The 10625-nt window shown below is 34.0% G+C and overlaps 1 protein-coding gene across 2 annotated transcripts; it reads left to right on the top strand.

Moving 5' to 3' along the window:
- The first annotated feature begins 2113 nt into the window (after positions 1–2113).
- Positions 2114–10038, top strand: LOC129304747 (uncharacterized). Of its 2 annotated transcripts, XM_054944525.1 has the most exons (7): positions 2114–2513; positions 6080–6188; positions 8095–8225; positions 8314–8388; positions 8655–8801; positions 9717–9836; positions 9920–10038. In XM_054944525.1, exons 1-6 carry the CDS (start codon positions 2286–2288, stop codon positions 9819–9821), a joined length of 795 nt encoding a protein of 264 aa, XP_054800500.1. In that variant the 5' UTR covers positions 2114–2285; the 3' UTR covers positions 9822–9836; positions 9920–10038. The 2 variants fall into 2 exon arrangements, with proteins under 2 accessions (XP_054800500.1, XP_054800493.1); XM_054944518.1 differs by having other exon boundaries at positions 2116–2513; positions 9717–10038.
- The last annotated feature ends 587 nt before the right edge of the window (positions 10039–10625 follow it).

Genomic DNA, 10625 nt, shown 5'->3' with positions numbered 1-10625 from the left:
TGCATGCCATTATCCCTTGGACCTAAGCCTTTAAAATCTCAAAGCAAACCTGTTTGGATTTTGTGTTTCGTCTAAGAAATGCGAAATATTGTTTATGACTCATGAATGAAACGATTTATGGTGTAACTTGTTAAAATATTTATATTATTTTTTTCACCTATAGTCATTTTTTTCTGTTACTATACGCAAATGAGTGTGATAAGGCTTGGTTTCAAATAGGCGATTCAAAATTTATTTTATTTTATTTTGAAGAATATTAATGTAAGATAAGAACTTATTTTTAATTGAAACTTCAAAATTTATAACTCAAATTTTGAAATTAACAACCTGAAGTTCCTTGATTTTACATTAATGTTCTTCTAGTTTTCTCATTTGCCACTCCCTTTTATTTTTAGCATCAATCGTTATTTTTTTAGAGTTATTAATTGAGAAATTACTTGCACTGACATTTCAATTGTCTTGAAATATAAAATATCGTACATATTCATGTAAGATTCGGTAAAGCCTGTGTACCAATTTACAATGTCTCCATCATTGAAGTTCATCAAGTCGGCCACATGGATTGGCTAGGGTCGTCTTCGACTAATGATACCTTGATCCCCAAGCCTAAGGACTACAAGGACTACCTTTTTCTTAGGCACTTCTATTTGTATGGGGAATTCACTGTTAATAGATCCCCCTATGTATCCTTCTCTTTCGCCGCCTCCTTTTATGCTGGTTGTGTCAAGTGTCTAATGCAACTCTCCTCTTTTTTTCAAGTTTGGGATTGGCTATAAAATATGACAAAGTTTTTGCTAACAAGAAGTTGCTCAAAGCAACACAAGAAACAAAAAACCAATGAGAGTCATCCTTCATTTTCAATAAACATCTCAAAAGACCACCAGAATGATACCTGATATATACATGCCAAGATACAAGCAAACCAACAATTCCCAAATCAAGCATCAATACTGAAACATACCGTCCCCTTTAGAAAAGATACACAGATGCATAATTAACATAAGAAAATTCAGTAGATAAATCACACACACTCTCCAACCAAGTATCCTTGTCCAACTCATCCCAAAAACAATTGAAAATTCATCTCATACAGCCTAAGAGAGTAAGCCAGAGATATTGGTATCACCATAACCCAAACTCTCTAGCCCAAGCCTTCTTAGATGTACACAAGAAGCATGTGAAAGGATCAACATGGTTAACCAGACTCCTAAAAAAAAAAACACACACACACACACACAAATAGTAAATATCAACAACTTTTGTCATAACATCAAGAAAATTAGCCAATAAGATCTCTAGAACAAAAGGGTTTGTTTGGCAATTTATTTTAAAAATAATTTTTTGTTCTTCAAAATAAAAGAATAAAAAAATTGATTTGATAGTATGTTTTTAAAAAATATTTTAGAGAACAGAAAAATAAAATATTATTTTGGAGAATAGAAAAATAAAAAAAAAACTTTCAGGTGTTTTGAAATTATTATTTTAAAAAACAAGGGAGAATGAGAAAAACATACATTTTTATTATTTTTTTATTCTCAAAACATGTTTTACAAAATATCAGTTTTCATAACAATAAAAAAAAATAATTTCAAACAGCTCCAAATTTTCTATGCAACATTACTTGGGGAAATTTTTTCTATTAAAAATGAATGAATGAACAAACTACACTAACGTCTGTTTTTTAAAATTATATTTGGGGTTTTTCTTCAAAAAGTTGCATAACTCTTCTAACATTTCAAATATATTGATATTATCTTTTTTACTGTTCACTTTGTAAGAATGAAATTAATTTTATGCACAAGGCATTGGTAAAAAGTCTTTATGGATAAAGGGATCTTCTTTTTTTAAAAAAATTATTTAAATATTAATCATCACCAATTTATATAATGAAAATTATTTGCACAAAAAAGGTAAAATATGTAAATGGATTATTTAAAAAAATAAATGATATATTTTTATATGATTATATGATTGGATCAGATTCAGGAATTGCAGTGCTGGATTGGGATTTTGAGCATCTCTATGTGGAAGACGTTTTCTTTCTGATAATTTTCAGCAAGGAATATAGATGGGCCAAATCTGATGTGGGGCCATTAACACACTTCAGCTGGTCGTTGGGCATGTGAAGGCAAAACACTAAACAGAACGCACTGAAAAACCGTTTCTTCTCCTTCCGTGTTTTGGAATCAAATCACTAAATAGTAAATACACTCGTCTCTCTTTCTCTCCCTGTCCCTCCTTCTCTCTCTCTCTCTCTCTGGTCTCGTCTATGAGCGTGTGGCGCCATGGACGACAAAGCTGGAAACCCCAATCGCAGTGGCGGCAGCATTGCGGACAATGTGTACTTGGACACCACTAAAGCTGACAAAGCCGTGTGGCTCATGAAGTGCCCGCCTCTTGTCTCTCGCTCACTCCGTTCTCCTCCTTCCGATGCCTCCGACTCTTCTCGCCCCGTTGCCAAGGTTGTCGTTTCTCTCGACCCTCTCAACTGCAATGACGATTCTTCCCCTCAGGTTATTGTTACCTTTGATCACCACCACATTCTGTGATTTCTTGCTATCCACTTATCATTCTGCGTCTGCATGCTTCGATCTTCAGACCCAATTTCTCTTTAGTTCTACATTCTCTGATTTCTAGGGTTTGATAACCTGGCATTCATTCTTAGTATCTTCTGTTTCCGTTGTTCTTTGGGAGAATTCCGTTGAAGTCCCACACAAAAAATTAATTACTGTGAGTCCATTCATAACTGAACGATTTATCAATGCAGTTTAGCTCAATTGTCAACGGACAGTAATTAATTTATCTGTGTGGGACTGGTTGTAATTCTCCCTTGTTCTTTTCCTGTTTCTGCTCTGAGTCTTTAGACTCTTTGCTCGTAATTAGATTTCCCGAATTTACTTTTTGAATAGTTTTTTCTTTTCTTTAGAAATGTTATATATTTTTTCTGGTCTTTGGACCAGGACTTGCCGTCCCCTCATTTTTATACACAGTGGACTAGTTATGTTTTTTTTTTTTTTTTCAAGTCCTTCACTTAAATATGCATGCCTAGCGTTTGTCCCCGATTAAAATATTATATTTTGATTAATAGAGTACGATAATCACAAGAATTTCTATATTCTTTTCCTAGAATGTCTGCTTGATTGTGCGAACGGAGCATGAGTACTTAGGCTCTGTAGTGTTTAGTTGCTTGGAAGAGTTAACAGAACTAAGAAGTTTATAATAATGCACGCAAGTTATGATAAATTACCGTCAACTAGTTTTATTTTGATGAGAATTAAAAAAAAAAAAACAATCATTTGTATGGTTTATCTACTTTCCCTCTTCAACTCAAATGAAATATCTGGCAGAAGTCAAGAAGTATGCTTAATATATTTCTAAATTTCCCCCCTTTTAAGTTTTTTATATTTTATTTCATGTACTGTAGGCATGATGATAATTCTAATATGATGAAGAAAATAATACAATGATTGAGCAGTATTGAGTGATTACCAAATTTGCCCTTATGGCTGCTTTACAGCAGGAAGTACATCAGTATCCTTTTTGTCAAACACGGAGAAAAGAAAGAACAGCAGGAAGGATAACATACTATTACTTGTAAAATAACTTGGACAACTTAGTTTTTTGTATCAATGATTTTGTTCAATTGCTTTGAAGGAATTTGAATTTTAGGGCTCTATTACTTGTCCCATTGATTAAGTAGGATGCTGCTTATACAGCTTCCCTGATAACATTTAGGTGCATTAATGATTTTCCTATAAAGATTGGACTACATCAGGGATCATCTCTGAGTCCTTATTTGTTCAACTTGATTTTAAATGTTTTGACGGAACATATTCAAGAGGAAATCCCGAAATGTATGCTCTTCACGGATGATATAGTTCTTATAGCAGAGACAAGAGAAGAGGTTAATTGTAAACTTGAGTTATGGAGGAGGACATTGGAGTCGAAAGGTTTTCGTCTGAGTAGAAGTAAGACGGAATATTTATATTGTAAATTTGGTAAAGGAATATTCGACAATAATTTGGAAGTGAAATTGGGAGATCAAATTATACCTCAAGTGGAAAAGTTTAGATATTTGAGAGCCATTATTCAAAATGATGGCGAAATCAGTGGAGATATTTCACATAGAATTCAAGCTGGGTGGTTTAATTGAAGAAAAGCTAAAGGAGTTATTTGTGACCGTAAGGTGCCTAATAAACTTAAAGGAAAGTTTTATCGCACTGCTATCAGACCGGCAATGTTATATAGTAGTGAATGCTGGACTCTAACGGGACAGCAAGAGCATAAAGTTGGAGTAGCAGAGATGAGAATGTTACGATGGATTTGCGGACATACACGTAAAGATAAAATTCGAAATGAGCACGTACGCGAAAAAGTGATGGTGGCACCTATTGAGGAAAAAATGGTAGAAAATCGGTTGAGATGGTTTGGGCATGTACAAAGAAGACCAAGGGAGGCACCAGTGAGAAGAGTGGAACATATAACTTTGAGTCCGATTAAGAGAGGTAGAGGAAGGCCTAAGAGAACACTCTTGGAAGTTGTTGAACGCGATCTCTTAATTAATAATATTCCTAAAAGCTTGATAAATGATAGAGCACAATGGCGTCTTGCAATCCATGTAGCCGACCCCACCTAGTGGGATAAAGGCTTGTTATTGTTGTTATTATTGTTGGTATACACATTAAATTTGGTGGGTGATGCCATGATTTTGTGAGGTATTGTTTGAGGGTGCAGTTGAAGTTCTTGGCCATTATTAGTTCTAAAACTGTGTTTGAATTTGAAACTGATTTAAGATAGTTTATGAAAATGTTTGAAAGTATACGTAACCATGTATTTTTCTTTTACAAGATATGCCCTTGTTAACCTTGTGTATAAATGTGACCAACCACCGAGCACCATTAATATTCTGAGTGTTAAGCAGGACCTCAAATATCATTATTAATGTGCGAAAATGGTTTGCAAGGCTGATGTAAGGAGAGGATGAAAAGGATATAGTACACCTTGAAAGCTGTCAAATTTCACACTTCAAGATTGAATTTTTTAAATTCTATCCAATGTGGATACATCTGTTTCATGTGGTGAAAGTTTAGTTTGCTTAGCCTATAATGCCTATGCCACAGCAGAACATTTTCATTTGAAGAGATAAAACATGACTAGGCAGCCTTGATGTTATTCTCTGGTTCTTGAAGATAGTAAAATCTACACTCCCTGGTGCCAATCCTCTGTGCAGCTCCAAATCTTGCAAATAGCAACCATGAACATCATAATTAGTCTGATATCCCAAATCATTAGCAAGCTTACTAATTTACCATTTCACATGAATTGATTACAAACATAAAAGAAACTTCACCCTATTGTTAAATCCATAGATGAAAACTAAAAATTAAACAAACAAACAAACAAACAAACAACAAACTTTATCTCACTAGGTGGGGTTGGCTACATGAATTGTACAATGCCATTGTGCTTTATCATTTACCAAGCTTTTCGAAATGTTGTTAACTAAGAGGTCTCGGTCAACAACTCCCAAAAGTGTTATCTTTGGTCTTTCCTACTCCTCTTAGCAGGGTTCAAAGTTATCTGTTCCACTCTCCTTACTAGTGCTTCCTGTGGTCTTCTTTATACATGTCCAAACCATTTTAAATGATTTTTTACCATTTTTCCCTCAATAAATGCTGCACCCTTTTTTTCTCGTATGTGTTCATTTTGAATTTTATCTTTATGTGTATATTTGCACATCCATTTCAACATTCTTATCTTTGCTACTCCAACTTTATGCTCTTGCCATTCGATTAAAGCTCAACATTTACTACCATAAAACATTGATAGTCCTATAACAATTCAATAAAACTTTCCTTTAAGTTTATTAGGTACCTTACGATAGCAAATAATTCCTTTAGCCTTTCTCCAATTAAACCATTCAATTTACTATGGAGATAAAATTTTGCCTTCAACTTCACTTCATGAATTGATTTTAAATTTTTTTCCTGAATGTGGAAGTAGCCATATCATAATATTATTTAGATGTCCTTCCCTACAGTGCTTTTTTTCCCTTGGAATTGATTGTTCAAGTTCTCAGTTTACTATGGAGTTGGCTGGAACTGAAGCTGGACATATTCCCAGATGTTATGCTATGGATATGTCAAAAGATTTCATTCCCATGTCTGTGTTTTCAGAGTCATCCCAAGGTAAATAGGCATCCTTCAGTGACCAAATATTTGACACCTGATCGGCTTGAACAGAACTATACTTTGGTGTGGAATTAAACAGTTGCTTTAATTTATATCTGGGTTTGAAATTATGCTTTCGAGATTATTTAAATGTTCTTTCTTACGACCTTGATATTTACACCTGATTACATTTCTCTGTTCATATACTATCTGCTTATTATGCTCTCGTGAAATGAACTCTAATCTAAGAAACAGTACAGTGAAAGAATAGAAGATATTCAGTTGATAGGGACGAGGGTTTGACAGAAAAGAGAAGAATCTTTATTAGGAAAATGAGCAAGAATCTCAACAGCTTCACTGATAAATCCAGGAATATCTACAAGATACAATCAGGTTTATCATTCAGATGTTCTCTCCGAGCACTCCTGCAACTATTTATAAGCAATAAAAAAACTACAGAAGCAAAGCATAACTGGAAGAGAACATCTGAATGATAAACCTGATTGTATCTTGGAAAAACATAGCTGATTTTAGTAATATTTACTGTGAACAGTGCTCTGTGATCATGGAAACTGCTACTAAACTGCCTTTTAACTGCTCTTTGACCTTCTCCCCACTTCCTTCACCACTATCCCCTTTGCTTTATTTCTTCCTCTTTAGATAGTTGCACGGCGTGGGTTCCTATCATCATTGTTTAATTGTTTATTTTTGTACGTTGAAATGATTGCACTCGCAATATGACCAGCGATGAGGAGGAACTCTTATATATTCACTAACCAGAAGAGTTTATAACTTGTAACATTTTTTTGCCCGTTAATTTTGAATCTGAACTCGGTTCTCATTGAAGCTATAAAATCAATACCTAGAGACCTACTTAACCTATCTATAAATGTCAGCTTTTTCTTATGCATAAGTTCTATCTTGACACCTCGTGGAATTACTTTTTGAGGGAAAATGAAACACCAATGTTGGAAAGGTTATTAAGAGAACTTCTACTATTTTAACTTCAAAATGTTCTGTACGGAGAAATATAAAATGCTGGTTCTTAGTTCTTATTATGTCTGGTTTTGGTGGTGGCTATTTTAACAAAAATGTATTCTTGTTCAAGCTCTTTTGAATGAGATGTTGGTATGTCAAAATACGTGGAATCTTACATCATACATGTGGAAAGTGAATTCTTGACAGCAATAAGTTTGACACTGAAAATATTGACACCTCATGGAAATAACAGGCCTTTTTTCTGCATGACAATTTATTATTTAGACGAGGATCTACTATATTCTTGAGTGAGGACTTACAATATGATATTTGTACCCTACGGTATTATGCTTTTCTCATTTTGGAATTTAGTTGATTCTTACCCTTGTTCAAGGTGGATTATTGTTTTGTCTTTTCAACTATTATTTTAGAGGATTTTCTCCAAATCCTATCAAATGAGATATGTTATCTTATAAACCAAAGCAAAAAATATGAAATAAAAAATATGAAATTTTACTGTCAATTAAAACATGTCAATATATGTGTTGTACTTGGACTTAGTAGCTAAATTGAGATCACTGAGTCAATTAGTAGACGCCAACTTTGTTTTTTTTTTTTGTTAAGGTAATTGTTGAAACGAATGGCCAAATAATGCATTTATTTTCTGTTGATCGTAATTTCATTCTGTTTTGGTAATTTATTTTCCTTTGGGTTTGTGATTCGCCTAGGTTCCCTTCCCCTGTATCTTTAACTTGAGCAAGTGGAGATTGAATAGTCCCTAACGGAACATGTAAAAGAGAGGAGATCAGAATAATGGGGATATGCTTTATTACGCTACCCCTGGCAGTGTTTGGTTTGAGACTGAAAATGTCATAAATCTCCTCTAGCACTGTTATTTTGGCAAAAATTTTAACTGAAACAGTTGAAATTTCTTGTCAAATTGTAGGAAAAATTAGCGTGGAAGGAAAAATACTCAACAAATTTGACATGAAGCCTCATAATCAAAACCTTGAACTCTATGGGAAACTCTGCCGTGAAAGGACAAACAAATATATGGTCAAAAGTAGACAGATACAGGTTTTCTTATAGCTTTTGTAACATGGATTTAATAATTCATGCAATAATTCTTTTTTTCCCACTGACTTCTCGTAAATTCCATTTGCAGGTTATTGACAACGATCATGGGGCTCATATGAGGCCCATGCCTGGGATGATTACTTTTGCCACTTCTGGGGCCAGTGTATGTCTTACTTTTCCTTACTAACACATTCTTGACAGTTGAACCATGCCTGGATGGACTAGTTCTTCTGGAGATTCTTAGACATCTGTAGACTAAGACTATGTCAGAGGTGTAGCCAACTGAAAAGTATGGCTGACATGTTTATTTTGATTATTGACTTGATCTGCATATGTTTCCCTTGGGAAGCCTGGGAGGCTGGGGGAAGAGGCGGAGCATATTTTATATCTTGTACTTTAGATCTAACAGAAACTTCTGTGTTGATTTAGGAAAAGAAGAAAACCCCAACCAAAGGAACTGAAACAAAGAGAACAAGAAGGGACCGTGGAGAGATGGAAGAAATTTTGTTTAAGCTCTTTGAACGGCAGCCAAATTGGAGTTTGAAGCAACTCATACAAGAAACTGACCAACCTGAAGTATGTATTCTTAGTGATACGTTGTCTTAAATATTCAACTCTAATTTACGGGACATTAGTTTGAGATGTGTCCCAGCAGAACACTCATGAAAAGTAAGTTTTGTCGGAGAATACCCAGTAGTTATCATCACCTGTATAAAGGACTACACTATACTCCAAGTCTAATCATGAAGGATGTGTTGCTTCTTGGAGAAAAGCATGTATTTTAGATACTCTTGCACACATGATGTAAATGGAGTTTAGGGACTTGTAAATTCAAGTTATTTTTCAGAAGAAACATGTAGTTTTGCTGTCAGCTTCTTCAATTTAACTATGGTGTACGAAAGAACTCTTTTTGAAGGGGTCAATAATGTATTATTAAGTTGGGGGGAATTTTCTGTTATATTTTATTTGAGAATCTGTATACTCATAAATATCAATTTATCTTTAGGAAAGCCTCTCCCACGCCCCCCATGTCTGTGTGAAACCCTTGATATCTCCCTCCGCCATGCTTCTACATGGCAATTAGTTGCCTTTGATGAGTATCCCAAGATCATTGAAGGAATGCATGCTCCCCTCTATATATCATTTGGCTTCTTTTCTGATTTTTTATGTTAGCAGAGGTCACTGATTGATGATGAAGTAGTGGCTCGTTAGAATCCCTGAAATAAGTTCATGCCTCGAAGTCTTGTCCTCTCGCTGTGAGAAATTCCAAGGCAAACTTAGCCACAAAGAAATTAATAAACTAAAGCAATTTATATGAGCACTTTGAAGATTTTCCAATAATACCCATTTCAACATGTTTTTCAGTCCATCTTTGATTTGATTTTAGTCTACTAATTGTTAAGCTATGTTTACTTTAGAGCATTGCTTTATCCTGCTGGCAGTGCCTGTGTTGTCTGCAAGTGTTGAACTGACATACTTGCTTTGCTGCAGCAATATGTGAAAGATATACTTAAAGAACTCTGTGTCTACAATAACAAAGGAACTAATCAAGGCACCTATGAGTTGAAGCCCGAATACAGAAGATCTCATGACTAACTAGAGTCCAAGATGGTTTGTATGATGCTCTGATCACCCTTTTCAGCTTTTCAATTTGTGTCTAGAGTCACTGATTCCTTTCTTATTGATTTGTTTAGTGCAAGAACACAAGTGGATAATTGGGTTTCTCTCTCTGTTTCAAGAATTCTACTGTAGTACATCTACACATGGCTTAACCGTTTAAGTGAATCATTAACCCTTGCATAGTTGTCTCATAGCTTCCTTCTAGTGCACGGCCTTTGGCTTCGCAGTTCACACAAATAAGAGATTCTTAGGCAAGAACACTTCATTGAATATAAATTTGTTAAACCAACCTTAGCTTTATTTTGTTAGAGATAGTTTTTATGATGTGTGTGTGTGTGTGTAAAATTAGTGATTATAAAATGGGAAAACCACCTACAAGTCCTACTCAAGTAATATAAATACAAAAAGTCTCATAAAACTATTTCTATCCTTATATCCTTATATATAAAATGTTTTTTAACTAATAAAAATTTGTTATTTAGTTGAAAGCTTATAAACTACAATTTTTTCAATTTTACCTCTAATAATGTTACAATTAATATCATGGTAGTAAGTAATAAAACACAATTAATATTTCTCCTCCTTTTCAAGATAAAGACAAAATTATTTAATTATTTCAAAATATTATAACACTCCTTATGTTTGGAGACAAAATAAGTTTTTAAAAAATATATTTTATATAGGGAAGGAAGTAGTATAAAATTACACCTCTAATCCTATTTATAGGATAATTTTATTATTTTTTATATTTATCTTTATTTTTTTATCCTTATTAAATAT

This window comes from Prosopis cineraria, unplaced genomic scaffold (genome assembly GCF_029017545.1).
Source record: "Prosopis cineraria cultivar Desert tree isolate PC_DT_omini unplaced genomic scaffold, ASM2901754v1 PC1, whole genome shotgun sequence".
Classification (NCBI taxonomy): domain Eukaryota; kingdom Viridiplantae; phylum Streptophyta; class Magnoliopsida; order Fabales; family Fabaceae; genus Prosopis; species Prosopis cineraria.
Note: the sequence above shows the minus strand (reverse complement) of the source record. Positions and strands in the feature narration are given on the sequence as shown.

Bases quoted from the DNA above. Each gene is read 5' to 3' on its own strand.
- LOC129304747 (XM_054944525.1), top strand. From the start codon at position 2,286: ATGGACGACAAAGCTGGAAACCCCAATCGCAGTGGCGGCAGCATTGCG. The intron at 8,226-8,313 runs GTTTTCTTATAG...TTCCATTTGCAG, and splicing joins TCAAAAGTAGACAGATACAG to GTTATTGACAACGATCATGG. The intron at 8,802-9,716 runs GTATGTATTCTT...GCTTTGCTGCAG, and splicing joins AAGAAACTGACCAACCTGAA to CAATATGTGAAAGATATACT.